General features: G+C 40.2%; 7 protein-coding genes across 7 annotated transcripts; 4 read left to right on the top strand and 3 right to left on the bottom strand.

The window, feature by feature from the left end:
• Window positions 1–2,008: 2,008 nt before the first annotated feature.
• ATC70_007676 (uncharacterized protein) lies at window positions 2,009–4,169 on the bottom strand (the record flags this gene model as incomplete). The annotated part of the gene is made up of 8 exons (XM_064826934.1): window positions 2,009–2,898; window positions 2,958–3,117; window positions 3,176–3,324; window positions 3,380–3,460; window positions 3,523–3,622; window positions 3,679–3,760; window positions 3,820–3,963; window positions 4,015–4,169. The coding sequence occupies 8 exons, from the start codon at window positions 4,167–4,169 to the stop codon at window positions 2,009–2,011; spliced, it is 1,761 nt and encodes a 586-aa protein (XP_064675991.1).
• A 486-nt stretch (window positions 4,170–4,655) lies between these two features.
• ATC70_007675 (uncharacterized protein) lies at window positions 4,656–5,816 on the top strand (the record flags this gene model as incomplete). Its single annotated transcript, XM_064826933.1, has 1 exon — window positions 4,656–5,816. The coding sequence occupies one exon, from the start codon at window positions 4,656–4,658 to the stop codon at window positions 5,814–5,816; it is 1,161 nt and encodes a 386-aa protein (XP_064675990.1).
• Window positions 5,817–8,365: 2,549 nt separating this feature from the next.
• On the top strand, window positions 8,366–12,787 carry ATC70_007674 (uncharacterized protein; the record flags this gene model as incomplete). The annotated part of the gene is made up of 15 exons (XM_064826932.1): window positions 8,366–8,739; window positions 8,807–8,932; window positions 8,986–9,100; window positions 9,159–9,450; window positions 9,511–9,771; window positions 9,828–9,944; window positions 9,996–10,099; window positions 10,159–10,633; window positions 10,696–10,946; window positions 11,008–11,684; window positions 11,754–11,868; window positions 11,920–11,990; window positions 12,048–12,098; window positions 12,150–12,220; window positions 12,276–12,787. 15 exons carry the CDS (start codon window positions 8,366–8,368, stop codon window positions 12,785–12,787), a joined length of 3,612 nt encoding a protein of 1,203 aa, XP_064675989.1.
• A 119-nt stretch (window positions 12,788–12,906) lies between these two features.
• ATC70_007673 (uncharacterized protein) lies at window positions 12,907–13,539 on the bottom strand (the record flags this gene model as incomplete). The annotated part of the gene is made up of 1 exon (XM_064826931.1): window positions 12,907–13,539. The coding sequence occupies one exon, from the start codon at window positions 13,537–13,539 to the stop codon at window positions 12,907–12,909; it is 633 nt and encodes a 210-aa protein (XP_064675988.1).
• A 776-nt stretch (window positions 13,540–14,315) lies between these two features.
• Window positions 14,316–16,321, top strand: ATC70_007672 (uncharacterized protein; the record flags this gene model as incomplete). The annotated part of the gene is made up of 6 exons (XM_064826930.1): window positions 14,316–14,406; window positions 14,473–14,657; window positions 14,712–15,146; window positions 15,205–15,377; window positions 15,432–16,210; window positions 16,275–16,321. 6 exons carry the CDS (start codon window positions 14,316–14,318, stop codon window positions 16,319–16,321), a joined length of 1,710 nt encoding a protein of 569 aa, XP_064675987.1.
• A 35-nt stretch (window positions 16,322–16,356) lies between these two features.
• ATC70_007671 (uncharacterized protein) lies at window positions 16,357–16,914 on the bottom strand (the record flags this gene model as incomplete). The annotated part of the gene is made up of 2 exons (XM_064826929.1): window positions 16,357–16,503; window positions 16,555–16,914. The coding sequence occupies 2 exons, from the start codon at window positions 16,912–16,914 to the stop codon at window positions 16,357–16,359; spliced, it is 507 nt and encodes a 168-aa protein (XP_064675986.1).
• Window positions 16,915–17,050: 136 nt separating this feature from the next.
• On the top strand, window positions 17,051–19,111 carry ATC70_007670 (uncharacterized protein; the record flags this gene model as incomplete). The annotated part of the gene is made up of 11 exons (XM_064826928.1): window positions 17,051–17,239; window positions 17,299–17,500; window positions 17,569–17,630; window positions 17,689–17,741; window positions 17,802–17,886; window positions 17,946–18,106; window positions 18,163–18,267; window positions 18,331–18,485; window positions 18,542–18,623; window positions 18,677–18,715; window positions 18,778–19,111. 11 exons carry the CDS (start codon window positions 17,051–17,053, stop codon window positions 19,109–19,111), a joined length of 1,467 nt encoding a protein of 488 aa, XP_064675985.1.
• Between the last annotated feature and the right edge of the window lie 30 nt (window positions 19,112–19,141).

The following is a 19,141-nucleotide window of genomic DNA, read 5'->3' as shown; positions in this document are numbered from 1 at the left end:
ATTATAGAGACGATATGAAAGAAAATTCAAGTTTTATGCAGCATTTGTACATCACAATCGCCATTTTCTGATAATAGAATTGGCATATCATTCACTGCTGCTGATGCTCTTAATAAGATGGCGACATAAAGCTGGCCATACGTAAATACAGGACGTGTGTAAGATCTACAGTGACTTTTTTGAGATATTGTCATTGAAAAAGACGCCTTCATGAGGCAAGGCATCCCAAAAAAAATTATTTGCACTAAGCAACTGTCCTTTCAATTCCATGATCCCCAGTTAATCAGCATCGCAATCATCATTGTTATCAACAGAAAGGCATTTAGGTCAGCCAGCAGCAATGCCGCCGCCAAAACTGATTCAAACTCAGGTTTTTTTGTGTTCAAGATTGGACAGATTTCGTCCTTTTTCGACCTCTTTAAACTTTTTGTGATATTCGACTATATAAAGTGTGATGATCACCCTACGCTTCCTACTACATTCTTGAAGTACTTTTCAAAGCGCTTACAATGGTACTAATTGTATTAAATACTTTGACTGAACTTATGGTGCAATTTAATAAAATTTGAAATGAGGTTTTTAGCGAAAATAGTCGTACTCTGCATAAGAAAACCTCATAAATGTGGTTTCAGAGATTGCTATGGATCAAGAGAAACATTTTGAATTAATATCATCATAACATAATAAATGTTCAGCCCTTAGACACTTTACAACCCTACTAATATGGAACTTGAGTTTCAAGGCATCTGTCTGGCCTGGCTCATATGAGAATAATGATTTTACAATCAATCAACAAAAACCACCGTTAGCTCTACCCTCTTTCCTCTGCTCAATGCTGTCAACGTTTTATTTGAACGACATCTCGGAACCCCAGAGATTTTACTACTTACTGCAGACATCTTACGCAGCCCATGCATCGTCAATGTCCAGACTAACGTTTTTAAATAGAGAATGCAAGAAAATGTCATTATGAACGATATAGAATGCAATAAAATGTCATTACAAGCGATAGCTTTATGGCCTGCCACCTACTTTTCATACGCTTCAAGAGCATTTACTACTGTATTGCAGTATGAAAAGGGCGTTGAGTTTGCCAGCTGGCCCCACAAGCCAAAATTAATTCAAGCCCAGAATCATAGTCTGTTCTAGATTGGACAAATCTTGATAATTTTGGACTTGATTGATCTATTTTTGCAGATTCAACTAAGTAGAATATAATGATCATCCTCTATTTTCTTAAGCTTTCTTGGAGTATTTTTCAAGGCGCATCCAATGGTACCAAGTAAAATAAATGATTTGAATAAACTTATCAAATAATTTATGAAAATATGAAAAGAGGTTTCTGGCCAAAAAGTCGAAATTTTACATATCAAAGTCCCACAAAGATGATTTCAGAGGTTGCTTTGGATCGATAGAAACATTTTGATTCAAGATATACCATAGTAAAAGTCTTCGTTTTCAAGGTGAAAAATGCGATCGTTTGATTTTTGGTGAAAACCATGAGGCACCCCTCATGCTTTTTGGTCGATTTTTGGCCATGTTTTTTTGGTCCCCAAAAACTTGAGCAAAGGTGTCAGGAAGTTACTACTACTCAAGTACAATTATTTGGTGTCATTTTGGTGGCTCCTAAACGTCTACATGTCAAGATATGAAGGCTTGAAAGCTGTCAAATTTGGTTATGTATTGCTTTATGGCTTTTATTTACACGGCATGAATCACATCTTTGGTAGCTGCGATTTATTAGAAAGGCAGTTCTGCAACCTCTGCAGCTTCTAATTCGAACAGGAGGCATATTGATTTCGGTAAAGCTGATTCATGCAAATTTTGATGCGATGTGTTGCTGATAAGCTTATTAACAATGGAAATGATAACCCGAATCTGTTGCTTGTATATAGTGAAGATTGCTTTTATATGATAAGAGTTCTAATGCGCGTACGCATTGATAAATAAAACCGTATCTTTAAAAGTTAAGAGAATGTAGCTGATATAAGGTAGAATGTGGGCAAGCTTAGCGACTAGGTGGCCTACCCATTCTATCGCGAGTAGTTCTTGCAGGATCGTTATTAGAGTACCACACAATAGCAGCAGCACCGATCAAGAAGGAAATGATACAAGCGGCTAAGGCTCCTTTGCCCTTGGCAGTGAAGCCATCATAAGGCATGTAGATGCCATCAGGTGCACCTTTCAAATCAAGAGCAGCTTTTCCAGCAGCATTACCAGTACCGGGGGTCCCGCCAGCCTCGCACACATCGATAAAGGCTTGAGGCAGAGACATGCGTTCCTGAGCAACATCAGGCGCCTCAACAAAAATAACGGCAAGGCCCGATTCCAAATGCCAATCAATATGACAATGGAAAATCCAGGCACCAGGGTTATCTGCACGGAAGCGAATAATAGAGAACCCTTCAGCATCCACGCGAATAGTATCGCGACGACTGGGATTCTCGTTGAACCACTCGACATTGGAACGATTGCCGTCAAAGACACCAGTACCGCGGCCTACTTCCTGGAACACATGGCCGTGAAGATGGAAAGGATGGTTGTTGGAATCCAGATTGTTCAAAACAACTTCAACCATATCGAGATGATTTAGCACAATGGCATTGGTTTGAGGGCCATAAACAGTAGAGTTGAGAGCATACTCTCCAGTAGTGAACAAAGTGTTTGTAGTTGGGACTTTGGGCTGCAGCCAAGGAATGTAGTTGAACATGCCACGGTTCATGCCATCGTTAGTCACTTGGAAATCAATAGTCAAATTGACTTGGTGATCGTAATCAACTGCTGCTTCAGCATAGAGGGGCACAACAGTGTAGTCATCAAACGTACTAGCCATACCAATGTTGCGGATAGGAGCAAAGTTGGAATGAGAAGAATCATAGTAAATGGAAGCAGTGGCATCTTAAAAATGAAGAGTTCGCTTAGACAAGTATATTTCGCTGATATCTTAGATGACTTACTAGGGTTCAAATCATCTGGAACCGTGTCAAACATGACAGTATCCATGTCGCCGTGCATATAGTAATTGTAGTCTGTTGTATTCTTTGCAGTTACAAGTACGGAGTAGCGTTGGGCTGTGGCCAAATAGAGACTATCCACAGTTTGTCGTTCAGTGTAGATCTACACGTAGAATCTCAAATTAGCGCATAGACAGAATAAAAGTAGAGGATTCACTTACACCATCAACTTCAATGATGTCCATGTCATGGCCATCAATATCAAAATAGAAGGTTGCAAAGCCAGCCATGTTGATCACTCGCAAACGATATGTTTTTTCAGGAGAAAAGTAAAAGGAAGAGTTGTAATTGTCATTGATCAATGCAGCCTCTACCATACACTTGTTAGTCAATTGGATTGAAGATGAATGGACGTAGATACTCACGAGGCACTGGTTCAGCGCCTGTAGGGTTGTATACTGTCATGAAACTAGCCAAATTGTCGTAAGAGCTGTCATGGTACCAATCTAAGCACATATAAAAAAAATCAATTTGACAATGTCATGAGAGATAATGGCAGGAATCATACCAGAGAGAGTAACAATGAGGTCCTCGTCATATTGACCCATGTAGGGATCATCAGGATCAGAGTTAATCAAAGGCATGCGAAGACCGTCCATGTATTGACCCTACATTTGCTATGTTGAATATTCAATGTATTTCGTATATGTATGAAAATACTTGCCATGTAATGACTATGTATCCAATAGCTGCCGTTTTGAGTGATGTTGAATTCATAAGAAAGATCGTAATTAGGAGGAATAGCACTAAAAGACATGTTAGCATCGAGTAACTGCTAAAATAAGCCAAGTGCAAATATGCTTGCCATTGAGTTACACCCACAGGCCCATCCATATAGTTGCTGCCGTTCTGAAATTGACCATGTGCATGCAGAGATGTGGGCTCATTCAGGCTATTGTGGACATTCATGACCAGAGTATCACCGCGAGTGACATTAATAGCAGGGATTCTAGAGACTGGTCAATACAGAGTATATACAAATCAAGCTGGACATACTTACGGCCATTGATTGTTGATACCAACTACCTGACGAGAATGCAAACCATCAGGGTTCACATCATTGACATAAGTAATGTTCATGTCGTATACGACTCGGGCAGCATAGATTGAGTTGAACAAAATCGCAGCTATCAATACAATCAAGAGCACCTGCATTTCTGAAATGTTATCAAAGTGAATAACAAGAAAGAAAAAGGAAGCCTGTTGGATTTTAGATGTGATATTTTATCAGATCTTTGGCCAAAAGAGAGATCCCGTGAAACTGTGATGGGTTAGTGGGGGGGTACCGTCTGTATTTCATAGATCAGTCAATCATGATCAAGTGTTTCTAAGCAAGTCAGCAAAACCGAAGAGGAACCTTGTTAAATGAAGAATAACGATCTGATAAAAATCAACTGCAGGCATCTTATTGTGCAGCCGCGGTTTGTTATTGGTCAGTGTAACTATTTGACAGATAAGATCATGCCATCTTTTTCCGTTTTGAAACATCTGATAAGCACTGACATATCCACAATAGATGTGATTTGAAACAATCAACTGGGAGTTAGGTTTGTTAGGTACATCTACTGCTTGAAGTTTTCATTAAACGAATCAGCTATCTTCTCCATTCTTCTCTTTTCTTTTTCACTTTATTGTTATACAATGGGAGGTCAAGATTTGTTCAATGTGCCCATCTTTTTCATCGTCTTCCGCGAGACGACAGAAGCGTCTATTATTGTATCCGTCTTACTGTCTTTCTTAAAAAAGGTCTTTGAGCCTGATTCTACCATCTTTAAGCGTTTGCGCAAACAAGTCTGGGTCGGTGCTGCATTGGGTCTACTCATTTGTTGCGCAATTGGCGCCGCATTCATTGCTGTATGGTACACTGTGCTTAATGATCTCTGGGGAAATTCTGAAGACATCTGGGAAGGTTGTTTTTCGCTGATTGCTACTATTATGATCACTGTCATGGGTCTGGCTATGCTTCGAACTGAAAGAATGCAAGAGAAATGGAAAGTCAAATTGGCAAAAACCATGGAAGACAAGGGTGAAAAGATTGGCTTCAAGGCCTGGATGCAAAAGTATTCGTTCTTCTTTCTTCCATTCATCACTGTGCTGAGAGAAGGCCTTGAAGCCGTTGTATTTATTGGTGGTGTATCTCTGGATGTTCAGGCAAAGTCAATCCCCATTGCTGCCATCATGGGGTTTCTCTGTGGCTGTGCCGTTGGTTTGGTCATTTACCGCGGTGGAAGTCTGCTGCATTTGCGCTGGTTTTTTATCATCTCTACCATCATCTTGTATCTCGTGGCTGCTGGTTTAATGGCAAAGGCTGTAGGTTACTTTGAACAAAACGCCTGGAATAAAGTAATTGGCGGCGAATCTGCTGATGTGATTAGCTACAAGATGACTACGGCTGTATGGCATGTTTCTTGGGGAGATCCAGAGGCCAACACGGATACAAGCGGTGGCTGGGAGATCTTTAATGCTATTCTTGGCTGGAACAATACAGCTACTATTGGTACCATTGTCAGTTACTGTCTCTACTGGATTGCTGTTGCATTCGCTCTTGTGTACATGAACTGGAAAGAGAGACGCGCTGCTATTGCCAAACTTCAAAACGGTGATTGGGAAGTCGATGGTGATGCTGCTCTTGAGAACGCCAAAGCCTATATTGATCAAGATGGTGTTATTGTAGGCGAAGAAGAAACTGCGCGTGCTACTACATCTACTGATATTACACCTTCCTTAAGCCAAGAGGCAGGCCATCGTCATGTCAATGAAGCGATTGAAATGTCGAATACTTCCTTCAAGGGAAAATATTAAGCATTCATAAATGCCTCTTTAGTTACATTATTTATCCTCGTTGCCTTTGTCAACTTTTTTTTAATTCATTTCATTAATAAACTCTACTTTATTCGTTTTATCATTTCAGATTGATTGATACACTTTTGGTAATTTGCGTCGATTTCATTTGCCTAAATAAATCATACAGATCTTTCGGGTAAATGCTTATCTGATCCATTACTAAATTTGCATGATGTACTCTATTCGATGTTTCATTTATAATCTTGCAGATGTGAAGGAACGTAATACATAAATCTTTCAACAGATGGTATTTATGTCATTGCATTTTGCTTGATTCAAACGCGTTTTTGGCGATGGCAAAAGTTTATGGCCATATACAATTACCACATTTCACATATAGTATGATCGAATTCACTCTTGCTTTAAAGCAACTAAAAATTACCACTATTAAGCAATCAGATTATCTCAGTGCCCCCCCCCCAAAAAAAAAAAAAAAAAAAAAAAAAAAAAAAAAAAAACTTCATGTAAAACACCGTTAGTTTGAAACATGACCTGGGTAACTCTAGTTGGGGCAATATTACCGTAAACAGACATTAAATGGTATCTGATCTTTGATCAACCTCTTTTTCATATCAGAGTTGGAACATCTGCAAACTTGAATCAATGCCATTTTGAGTCATTTCACGTCTTTTGGTTATATTGCTTTCATTTAATGCGATTACCCGGTGCTTATATAGCATTTCAAAACGATGGAAACTGTCTGGCTGTGTGTATATTTATATGTACCAAATGTAGGAGCCATGGAACCCGATAACTCATAAATGGGTAGTTCAAGGGATGTGCTCACGCAGTACTTGCTGTACGTTAGCAAAAGCTATAGTATAAACAGCTTGGTAGGTGTATTGGAATGTTGTAATATTTGATATGTATAAAAGTTTCTCTCGCTAACTGTCTTCCATCATGAGAACCAACCTAGAGCTGTAGATTTGACTCTTTTACGATGCTTTACGTCTGTGGCAACGGGAGCCATTCATGTACGAGCAGGCAGCATACTAGTATCGCCTCTGACTATTCTCATATATGCAAAAAAAACAGCAAAATTTGGATACTTTTGAGCCGTGTTTTCTCGCGTTAGAGGCAGTTTTAGACAGCCAGAATAGTATCAAACAATTGCTCTCATCTGGCACATGCTTTCTAACGCCTTTGCTCAACCTTTTTCGAACCGAAAAAACATCACCAAAAATCGACTCAAAAGCGTGAGGGATACCTCATGATTTTTGCCAAAAATCAAACGATCGCGTTTTTTTCCTCAAAAATGAAGACTTTTACTATAGCACATATGAAACCAAAATGTTTCTATCGATCCAGCGCAGCTGTTGAAATCGCTTTTTTGAGATATTTGTATGCAAAATATCTATATTTTCGCAAAAAACGGCATTTTATATATTCAGATATTGCTCAATAAGTGTATTTTAAACATCTTTTTTAGTTGACACCATTGGATGCGTCTTGAAAAGTACTCCAAGAATGCGTTAGGAAGCATGAGACGATTATCACAATTTACATAGTCGAATCTGTCAAAATAGGTCGAATCATGTTCGAAAAGTTGGCAATTCAGCAAATCATATCAAAACGATAAGTGGAGATTAAATATTTTTTGGCTACTGGCGACGTTAACGCTTTTCATATTATACTGTAGAGACATTCGATGTTCATAAAAGCTCTCAAGAAGGTGATTACGAATTGAAAAGATCGCTGTTGTTCAATATCCTCCTATTTTTTTTGTTTTGTTGCGCATTTTAATCTAAATGCGAGATGCAAAATCATTTGTTGTATTCAAGATTCTATTATACTTCGAGCGTGAGCCTTACTGATATACGCATACCGAGACTTTCCTTTTTGATACTGATCTTATAATCTCTACAGCTATACATGCCTTGAAAGAGTAGAATAGAGCCATGTATCTAATAGCAGTTTATAAAAGTGACGAAAAACCTGGTACCTGTGTAATGCAAGGCTTGTTCTTTTCAACAGAACCTTTATTACAAATCCATGTGCCACAAGTTTTGACAGAAAAAGATAGAGTTTGGATAGTTTTCGTTTTCAAGAAAAAACCCTGCTCTGAAATGTAAAGGCATCACACAAGTAGTTCAACATTTGGTCCGTTCACTAACGATGGCTTTGATTGCGCCTCATATGGATGAACGCTTTATTGTGCATCATGGCTTATGATCCCGATCTGCTGCTTTCAAGATTACTGTAACATCCGAACAGGAACATCTCTCACTAAGATACAGAGAGCCTGTACGACAAAGGATTTCGGGTTTACGATCATAGTGGAGTCATATCATTACACAAACCAACTCTAGTTAAACCGCCGCGTTGTTTTCTTGCACTCATCCCTTCCGAGTTGACAGTCGCAATTTACTGGTGTAGTTTGGTATGAATGTGAGAGTGGTGCAACAAACTGATTCAAAGAGTATATTACACAGATTTAGTTTGCTAATCTTTTTTTTTTCACTCTCTTTTAAACAACAACAAAAAAAAAAAAACCATCTAGTAATAGTATGGCCCATGAAAGCAGACTTAGAAATCAAGTCGAGCTTTCATCTACAGTAGAAGATGAAGAATCCAATCTAATTTCTGAACAACATACGCATTACGGTGCCACCACTGCCTCCTCCATATCCACAAAGCACTATGATGAGCTCCAACAGCCTGCAGGTTCTGATGATAGCAGTGAAGAAATGATTTCAAACGAAAATGTAGCCAACAGAAAAAAAAAGCGACTCAAGAAACATCATCGATCAAAAAGACCCAAGCTAGTATCCACTTTATCGCATATCGTTCGAAGTGCTCGACAATCTGAGGATGAAGATGATTCAAACGATGTAATCGAGATACCATCCACCGACCTTATTATACCCGAATTAGACCCAAAGTAAAATCACTTTCTATGCACACATTACCATTTCATTCAACTGACATACACACACAACCATCATTAGTGCGGATGAAGTCAGAGAGTATGTGCCATCCCCATTAAAACCAGTGGATAGTTGGACATCAAGAAAGTACAAGGTGAATCTAAGTAACATAAGAGAGAATTATCGAGATGCACGTATTCGTGATAGGTAAATCAAGGTTTTTCACTTTGAAAGCAAACAAAACCCTAAATTGTATTTAGAAATGGGAATCTGCCCTTGACTGGTATTGAGAAAGTGAAGAGTATATTCAAATACGATCGCTATGTTTCTGAAGCAAAGAGAATCTTGTTTGCCAATCGTAGTATCATACTATTTGTAAGTGGATGATTGATCTAATTGTTCCCTGCTAAATGTCCCCCCCCCCCTTTACTAGGTTTACATTGATTTGATAGTAGATGTGCTGCTGTGCTTGGCTTATTTAGTGGAGATGAAACAAGAGGCTGATATCAATGCACATCCGCCTTGGATGTACAAGTGGAGATCCTATGACCTGTGGTTCTGTTGCACATTACTGAGTTTATGGAATATGGGTTCATTTGTAATGCGGATCTTTTTGACTGGAAGACCCGTCTCTGTGATGTTTAGTTTCAGGTCCTTGATTGAGGTGTTTACGACATACCCGTTCATTATATCGCTTTTCATTGATAATGGACAATATCTATACGGTAACATGGGTAGTAATAGGGATGGCTGGGAAGCATGAACTCATAGTATCTAATGTATAGTGCCTTACTTCTTAAGAAGTTGGGTTTTACTATTGCGAATCAAGAGTGTGTTGAAAATCAAAACCAATCTGCTGATGACAGATAAGCCTGTGGACCCTCTGAAATCAAAGTTAGTGCATCTCGTGGGTACCTTGGTGGCATTATTGTACAATGGCATGTCTGCATTTCAATACTGTGAAGTGACATTTGGTAACATCAACTACTCGATATTGGAATCACTGTACGTTGTCATGGTTACATTATCAACTGTTGGTTATGGAGGTGAGTTGGTGGACAGACTATTGATGACTGCATGTTTCTTACTGTAGATACATTAGATATTACGCCTCATACTGAGGGCAGTAGAGTGGTGATGATGTTACTCATTGTCATTTCATTGGCTGTGTTACCCAGCTTGCTTGCTGATGCATTAAACACGCTTCGTAAAAGAAACGGTAATCCATCAAAGCCAAGCATATGGCGTATGGCTAATATATTTCATGTAGATTGGGGAGGATACGTGTCTGAATCACACATGCCATTCATTCTGCTCGTTGGCGTCTTTCGACCTGAACAAGTAACTGAAATTTTGGACGGATTCTTGAATACAGTAAGGTGTACCAAAGCAACAATATATCTTCTTGAACCAACATGAGACACACAATACAGGAAAACACAGAACCGCATTTGAATGTGGTATTCTTGGACATTAACAGGCCCAATGAAGAACTCAAATTCCTGGAAAGAAACTCCATGTGGGGACATCGCATTCAATTTATCCATGGATCGGTACTAGACGAACAGACCCTGAAAAGAGTGCAAGCAAGATCAGCAACCGCTATCTTCACACTATCAGATCAACACGCAGCAGACCCTCACAAGGAAGATGAGAGAAACACAGTTCGTTTATGGTCTTTACATTGTTACACTGTAAGCCATAATGTAAATATTTATACCTACAACTTGTCTCCATCTACTGCTATCTATCAAAAAATGGCCAAAGAGATCATTTGTGTGCGTGAATTCAAGCAGTACTTACTAGCCATGAATTGCAGATGCAGAGGTGCTTCCACGCTACTGACAAACTTACTACATCAAAGAAAGCCGATGGATCAGTATCATGAATCTTGGCAAGCTCAATATGGTAAGTTTCATCTTGCTTGGTTGTTGAGAACTCGTGAAACTCACAGACTAGTGGGGTTCTAGACGATGGTTCTTGTAACGAAATCTACATGGACAGACCACCAGAAGCGCTTATCAACTTGACCTTTAAAGAAGCAGCCTGGGTTGTCTATACGGAATGCCAAGTGATCTTGTTTGGTGTCAAAACCATGCTGCAGAATTGCGAGCATCGTGAAATACTGCTGAATCCAGAGAACAACTACGTTATCAAGCCTAGTGACCTCTGTGTTTACATGTGTGAGAGCCCCAGAGAAGTAGAAGATGTAAACAGTCTGGTAAGCATATGTGTGTGAATGATGGCGTTTTGTTGATTGACACATATGTACTATATGCTAGAAATACGACTACGTCAGAGCTAAAGTTGACAATATGAAAGCACGAAGACAAGCCGAAGCTGACATCAAGGCATCCAAAGCTTCAGATCCACCATGCCCATCCACCTCCAGATCGTCCTCGCTTCGTAATGAACTGCTCCACTCACTACGAAACAGCGCCAAATTACAACATCGCATTGAGCATGACACAGTGACATCTGCTCCTGCTTCACCCAACTGTCCAGTGCAAAATACATGTGCCAATAACAGCAATCAAGTAGCTCATCTCGAATTACCACAACCAGCGCTTGCTAGCAATGATATGATGCTATATCCGCCGCCCTCCAGACCTCAATCTCCACCTAATCTTCGCCACTCTACTTCCAACGAATCCAATCGATCTCGCTCTTCCTCTGTCCATCAACCACCACGCCAACAAGCATTTGTATTATCCAAACTGCCCACGCCTCGATTGGCCTTATTGACTGGAAGTCGAAAACTGATCAGTCGATTAGGTCAATTGCCAACGATAACCAACTCAGAGGTGGAGATGGAAACATCGCCCGTGTGCTACCTGCTCACCAAATCTGCTACTTTGCCTGAGTTAACTATTGATTCAGCCGAAAATATGAATGGCCATATACTGGTTTGTATGCATCATAAAGTGTCTAATATCTTCAAGTTTATCTACAATCTTCGGTAGGGTATTTTGTATGCTTCTATACAGTCTAGCTTGACTCATCCTTTTTTTTTTTTTTTTTTTTTTAGATCACCTCAATTAAAGCCAAATGAACTTCAGGATATCGTCTTTTTGTGCACTTCATTGCCAAGTCCCAAAACATTTGATTTAGTATCTCGGTTTCCTAAAGTTTATTTTATGATTGTAAGTATCGACGCTCTTAAAGATGGGGTCAGTATGTTAATGTTATCCTAGGGCGACTGTCAACACCCAGAAGACCTCATCAAAGCAGGCGTCAAGAAGGCAAAGCAAGTGGTAGTCATGAGGTAACTTGGCATAGGTATCTAAGGAAAGCATACTGTATCTAATCGGCTTATCCACAGTGAACGAGAATGTCTGGATCAATATCAACGAAGCTCAGACAGTCCAGCAATGTAAGCAATTTGTATGTCTATTGAGTATGTCATATTAACATCAAAATACAGTATGACAAGCCATTTACTAGACCTTTTGCTACAAGATAAACCTCACGATTCCTCTCGCATTGTAAATCTAGGTAAGGTATATACAGCTGTGGCCCAGTACCGAGTCCTATTGCTCACACCAACTAGTTGAGAAATCCAATATTCGATTCATGCATCTGCTTCAAGGCAAGGACGTTGCTGAGGAGGTCGATGTATTCTACACGCCTGCTTATGCTGCTGGTAACGTAGTCGTGGATAGCTTGCTGAGCAACGTGTTGCTGAGCCAGACCTATTACAAGCCAGACATCGTGTCTGTCATCAAAGCACTCTGTGGCATGCCTGGTCCCTTGTACGATAAAGACACTGCTCACATTCTGAAATGCGGTACCAAAATCCGCTCTCAACTGTACCAAAACTCTCGCCATTTGACATTAGCCGTGATGCCGCCGTGTTTCATTGACAAGAGTTTTGCATTTTTGTTTGAAAATCTCGTCATGGATCATGAGGTGCTTCCATTAGGCATTTTGCGTGCTCCAGACGAAAATATGGGCAATGAACTGTCGTTTGTATACACAAACCCTGTTTCGTCTTTAATCATGAAAAGATCTGATAAGATTTACTTGTTGGCTTCTCCTGGTTGGAGCTACTTTTCTCAATAGAAAGCATCTCTACTTGCACACATGTATTTTTAGCTTCATCATCAATAAAATTTGTAAGAGTTTCTTTTTTTTTTTTTGCAGTAAAAAATACGTTTTATTTTATACTTGGACAGAATCATTTAAACAGAAACAACTGCAAATCTAGCATTGGGATGCTTGGGATGTTCAATTTCATCTACCAAAGCAATAGCATAATCAGCATAGGAAATGTAACTCTCGTTCTTGCTGTTCAAGATGAACTTGTCATCACTCGTCTTGTATTCACCAGTTCTTGCACCCTCGGGATCAAAGAAAGCAGCTGGACTGATAAAAGTCCATTTCAGGTCTGTAGAGGCACGCAGTTCATTCAAGTTTTCACTTTGAGCAGTGGCAGTAGGGACGAACTGCTTGGGGAAGGCTTCCGTTTCCAAAAGACGAATTTTCTTCTCTTCATCCACGTATAAGCTACCAGCGCCACCTACGACAATAAGTCTGGAATTTGTGTTCTTGAGGGCATTGATGAGCACTCTTCCGACCTGAATATGATCATCTTCATGACCAGCGGAAGCACCAAAGGCATTGACAACCACATCAAATTCCTTGAGATCCTCTTGAGTCAGCGATTGGGCCGTTTTTTCAATGACAGGGACATCTTGACTGATCTTGCTCTTGTCTCTGACAACAGCAGTTACCTTGAAGCCACGCGCCAAAGACTCCTTCAAGACAGCTTGTCCAGCTTTACCACTAGCACCGATAATTGCAACGTTGACCATGTTTGTTTATATATATATAAGTGAAGTTGAATTGTTTGTTGAATTAAGAAAATTTATGCAGGAAGATGCTCACTTATTTATATTACTACTTTGGATCGACAAGGCCAAATGTTGATTAATCATCAATGCATAAAATACGGATAAACGTGAAACGGCGATTATCCGATCCGTTTTTTCCATCTGACATTATTGGTTTATGCAAGCTTAGCAAAGATATAGCTTAAATTCGCCATCTCTTACAGGCAGATCAATCGTTTCTATGGCAAAGATGGTATCATTCCATGCATATATCATGAACTACTCTTATTAATCCATCACCTCGGAATGTAAGTCATTCATATCCAGTCATACAAGTTGGAGGCTTCATTATGGGGCGGAAGCAGCTTTTTATGATGTACAAAATCCTGGTGGTTGAACCTGTTTGTCCCAACACCGGTTGCATGTATGATCCCAGATACACTCAATGTAGAGTTATGGTGATATATGTATTTATCATCAAAGATTCAGCCTAAAAATGAAGGCTTAATTGCCAACCGTTTATTTACTAATAGACTCAAAAAGGGAAAACAAAACAGCACAGACCAGAATCAGACTAAGCTATGGTATACTTGCTAAAGCACCCAAATAAGAAGAGATTTTGATAGTCATTGCGAATGTATACTTTCAGGATTACTACTATCCATGAGCATTGCAGAGTTAGTCGCCAAAACTGAGTTCTAAGAAAAAGGATGATAAAATTTTTGTTTAGCATGACTCAACCCTTCTTTTCTACATTCATGTGTGGTATTTTATTTTCATTAACAACTCCAGATCGTCCTGTTGATCAGAATGAATGGGACATTTTGAAAGAACTGAATACGAGAAGAGGTAGCTGAGGGTCACATGCATAACCTATTCGCAATCATTGATCCATTCTTGCTCATGTTTCTCAAGGACCCGATTCACAAAACCTTTACCAAGCACAAGTTTGCGACTGCAGCAATGGTGGCAACTTGGATCTTCAATTCTATTCCACTGTGCTTCATTTGAGAGGAGCAGACGTTGTGCCTCAGCCTCGCTGTGACCAAACTACTGGCAATACCTTATGCTGGAATGGTGAAATATTTGGTGGAGTTGACGTATGTGCTATTTGTCTAATTAGATCTGTTTTATATTGATGACATTAAGAATAGGTAGCATGTGGCGAGAACGATACGCAAGTTTTGATGAATACGCTGGAAAAAGCGTCCACCGAAACCGAGATACTATCAGTACTGCAATCCATTGAAGGACCATTTGCATTTGTGTACTACAGAGCATCCACAAGGAAAGTTTATTTTGGCCGTGATTGCCTTGGACGCAGATCGCTGTTGTGGTTGAGGTCAGAGACAGGTGCTTTCATGTTGAGCTCAGTTGGAAAGGCAAAAACACATCAGGAGGATGCAGATAGTTGGGAGGAAGTGCCTGCAAATGGCTTTTACTGTATTGATCTCAATGTCAATATCGCCAATGCAGATAAACAAGTGAACACTGAGCTGCCCAGAGCGTGCAGTATTCCGCTGCAATTGTTCCCTTGGATATATATGCAAAACAACAATAAACCGGACCTGTTGAGAGAAGGAAAACTGGTAAGATGGCGATCGTGTTGCGAGATGTTCAAATTACTGATACGCCATCAAATGGCAGAGCTTTCCCTTTCCAAGATTGAATGCAACGATACCGGATCTGGAGGTGATTGAGGGAGCAGATGCGGACACAGAACCTGTGATAGATCAAGATATGAAAAGAGCCATTGCAGAATTCAGATCTGTGCTGGGTGAGTCTGTCAAAAAACGAGTTGCTGATATACCCTATTTAGAGTAAGATAATTGTGCTGTATGACCTTGCGTCAATATACTAACTCAAATTCTTAGTACAAAAGGGCAGGCTCGAGTTGCCATCTTGTTTTCAGGAGGGCTGGACTGTATATGTTTGGCTGCCCTAGCAAACGAGTATTTGCCAATGTCAGAATCCATTGATCTGCTGAACGTCGCGTTTGAGAATCCTCGGGCAGAGAAGGCGAAAACACAGCCTCCTAAAAAGTCCAAGAACAGAAAGCCCAAGAAGAGTCAATTGGAAGGAGAACCAGAAGAAAAGCAACTAGTCGAGCAAGAGAAGCGATCCATCTATGATACACCAGACCGCCTCACAGGCAAAGCGGGTGTGGAGGAATTGAGACACATTGCACCTGAGCGAACATGGAATTTTGTGGAAATCAATGTGCCGTATCCAGAAGCCATGGAGTACCGACAACGCATCATTGACAGAATGTTTCCCTTGGATACAGTGATGGATCTGAGTATCGCCATGGCATTTTGGTTCGCATCGCGAGGAAAAGGCATTGTGCGTGTGGATGGCCGCACAGTAGACTATGAAAGCCATGCTCGTGTGCTTATTTCGGGATTAGGTGCTGACGAACAACTGGGAGGATACTCGAGACATCGTGAAGCATATCGACATGGTTGCTGGGAGAGGTTAATACAGGAAACTCAATTAGACGTAGACAGAATCTCCACTCGCAATCTTGGCCGTGATGATCGTATCATGTCAGACCATGGAAAGGAAGTGCGATTCCCATTTCTAAGCACTTATGTTGTCGACTGGTTATGTCAGCAACCCATTCAACTCAAAATGGATCTAAGATACAATAGAGGTATTGGGGAAAAGATTTTATTGAGACATGTGGCTCGAGAATTGGGTCTGGTCAATGCTAGCAGGAACTGGAAGAGAGCTATTCAATTTGGTGCAAAAACAGCCAAGATGACAGGCGAATCAAGGTCTGAAAAGGGACAGCATAAATTACTGCAAGAATGAGTCTATGGCTTGCTTGTATTCCGGATGTATATAATCAGCAAGCTCCTCTTTGGTGAGCCATGCAAAATCAATGATCTCTTTACCGTCAGGCTGACATTGACCATTCAGCCAGTCTGCTCTAAAGAAGGACACCTAGACATAGATTAGACTAATAAAATAACTCTCATTGCATCTCATTATTACTCTGGCACCCACTGAATGATCCCATCGGTTGAATTTGGGTGGAAAATTGTATTGATAGGCACCTACAGGTGATTTGTCTATCAGTTTTACTTTAAGATTGGAGCCACACTCTTCTCTTAGTTCTCTGAGAGCAGCTTCGGATGCCGTTTCACCAGGATCTTGTCCGCCCTGAGGAAATTGATATGCATGATGTTTGCGAGGTTTCTTGACCAACAAGTATAAGATTTCATTGGGTTTACGGAATGTATCTTTAAGATCTGTGGTTGAAGATGTTGCTTCTTTCAGAGGAAGTCGGCGCAAGACAATGCTGGATACTGCACGATAGACTTCTCCTATTTGTTGTTTGGGTATGCTGCTCATTTTGTTGAAAAAGAGAGATTAAATAGACTGAAATCGCCCTTTCAATCAGACGAAATGGATAATTTGTGGTGGCTTGTTGATATCAAACATGTTTGTTGCTTGAACTTTGGGCTCTTGAACCTCTTCACATATTATTATGTCCAAGCAACAAGGCAAGATCAGCAATGAATCCAATGCAGCAGTTGTAGCAGATCCTCAGTCTTTATTTCAACAATTTGCGCCTACACTCTACTTCGAGAAACCAAAGAGTTCGCTCAGAACAGATTGGTATGTCATTGCAGTCCAAGTAGTACCAGCGACTAGAGATGCTTTTTGGGAGACAATTGTAATTTGAGAACCTCATTTTAGCTTACATGCGCACATAATTAATGCACTGCAATTTAGAGACGTTGGACATTAGAGCCACAATTTGTCATTCCACCCATTGAAAAAGCAGAGATCAAGTCCAGTGGCTCAGAATCAAACCATGACCATGATCATGACAGTGCCTCTGATACGCCCATGGATACCATTATAAGAGAATTGATACCGAAACGCAAATCAAAAGATGCTAATCTAGCAGAGAAAGTTGAATATTTTGAGAGTGGTAAATTTGTAAATTGATCAATGTACATGCTAAAAGAATAATCTAAATCAAATCAACGAAACAAAAAGATAAGGAGGCTCGAGTGATTTACGAACCATTAGAATCTAAATTGCCATTTTACTATCCAAAAGTAGCAAGATAAAGCCATAAACGCATGTATCATCAGCACTAACAGCACTGCTATTTAGGTCAAAGCATACAGTTTTGTCTATGAATTAGGCAGTAGCGACACATTTGAACAGTAAATGACCATTTCTGTGTATGCCAAACGAGAATTTAATTAGCCATTTTGGACATGTAGAAATGACGATGAGGAGCAAGGGACATTGCGACTAGAGATTATACCATTAGATACACTTCAGCCATCTGTAGCAGACCCTAAAATGGTATATAATGCTGTGGCCTTCTCATACCAACGCTTAAACTCACAAAAAAAGAACTATAGCAATATGCCCTCAAGACCATCTTGCACAAGCTCTTCAAATGGTGTATTCAAAAGCGATTAGGCTATAAGAAAAAAGCCCATCATGACGTCTTGGTGCCCAAGGATACGTATCAGTCCATGTATCAATACATCAAGGCGAAATATGGCCCTCATCTCGTAGCGTAAGTTGTATATGTGCTGCACTATACAATACCATTAATTTACTGTGCTTCATTAGTAACTGGACTGAGAAAACTGACCCCAAAAAGTTTGTGTATGAAGACTTAGCCATTGCTAGTTACCTGTTGTGTATTTGGAAGGAGGAAGAGAAAAAGACCAAGAGGTAAAGCCTTGGATGCTGATAAGATGGACACTTGCAATATCTGACATGATGCCACCACCACAGAAAGCAGACGTTCATTGATTTAGGTTGTGGAAATGGCTTGCTCACGTTTTTATTATCCAGTGAGGGGTACGAGGGTTATGGCATTGATATTGCAGATCGCAGAATATGGCCAGCATTGAGTGAAATCAACGGCCATAAAAAAGACATATTACGAGGTATTGAAGGAGGCCATGTTCAATGCACTTCACTTATTCACTTTGCATTTGATTAGTTGAAGCACTGTATCCAGCCAAAGTGACATATCCTGGCACTGAGTGGTTGATTGGCAACCATGCAGACGAGCTAGTGCCATGGTAAATCCTTATTTGATTCAATCAAGATGCTTATTTACTGATGTTCAATGCAGGATTCCAATCATTGCATCTAAATCAGGAGATAATTGCAAGTAAGGAGCACTCTTTTTCTAGCGTTGGAGCAACTGTATTCATCGTTTCGCTAAAATAATAGATTTATGGTAATCCCTTGCTGCTTTTATGGTCTCGATGGCACCCGTTCATTATCGCTTCCCTTGTCAGAAACAGTTGGCAAATACAGAGCCTACACCGACTACATCAAAGACATTGCTGTCAAGGCCGGGTTTCATGTGGAAGAAGACTATCTGCGTATTCCTAGCACAAAGAATATTGCCATCATAGGTAGAACCAGACAGCAACATCAGGGTGCTGTTGATTTGAGCCAGTCCATTGATAGAGCTAGCCAAGCATTTGTGCCTCGTAAAACAGACCGGGAAAAGGAAGAGGAAAGGCAGGAGTCTTTAAAGAAGCCAAAATTAGAAAAATGAAAAGGGAATTGCGAGTTAATTAGATGGCAG

This window comes from Mucor velutinosus (genome assembly GCF_035048745.1).
Source record: "Mucor velutinosus strain NIH1002 chromosome Unknown tig00001553, whole genome shotgun sequence".
Classification (NCBI taxonomy): Eukaryota; Fungi; Mucoromycota; class Mucoromycetes; order Mucorales; family Mucoraceae; genus Mucor; species Mucor velutinosus.
Note: the sequence above shows the minus strand (reverse complement) of the source record. Positions and strands in the feature narration are given on the sequence as shown.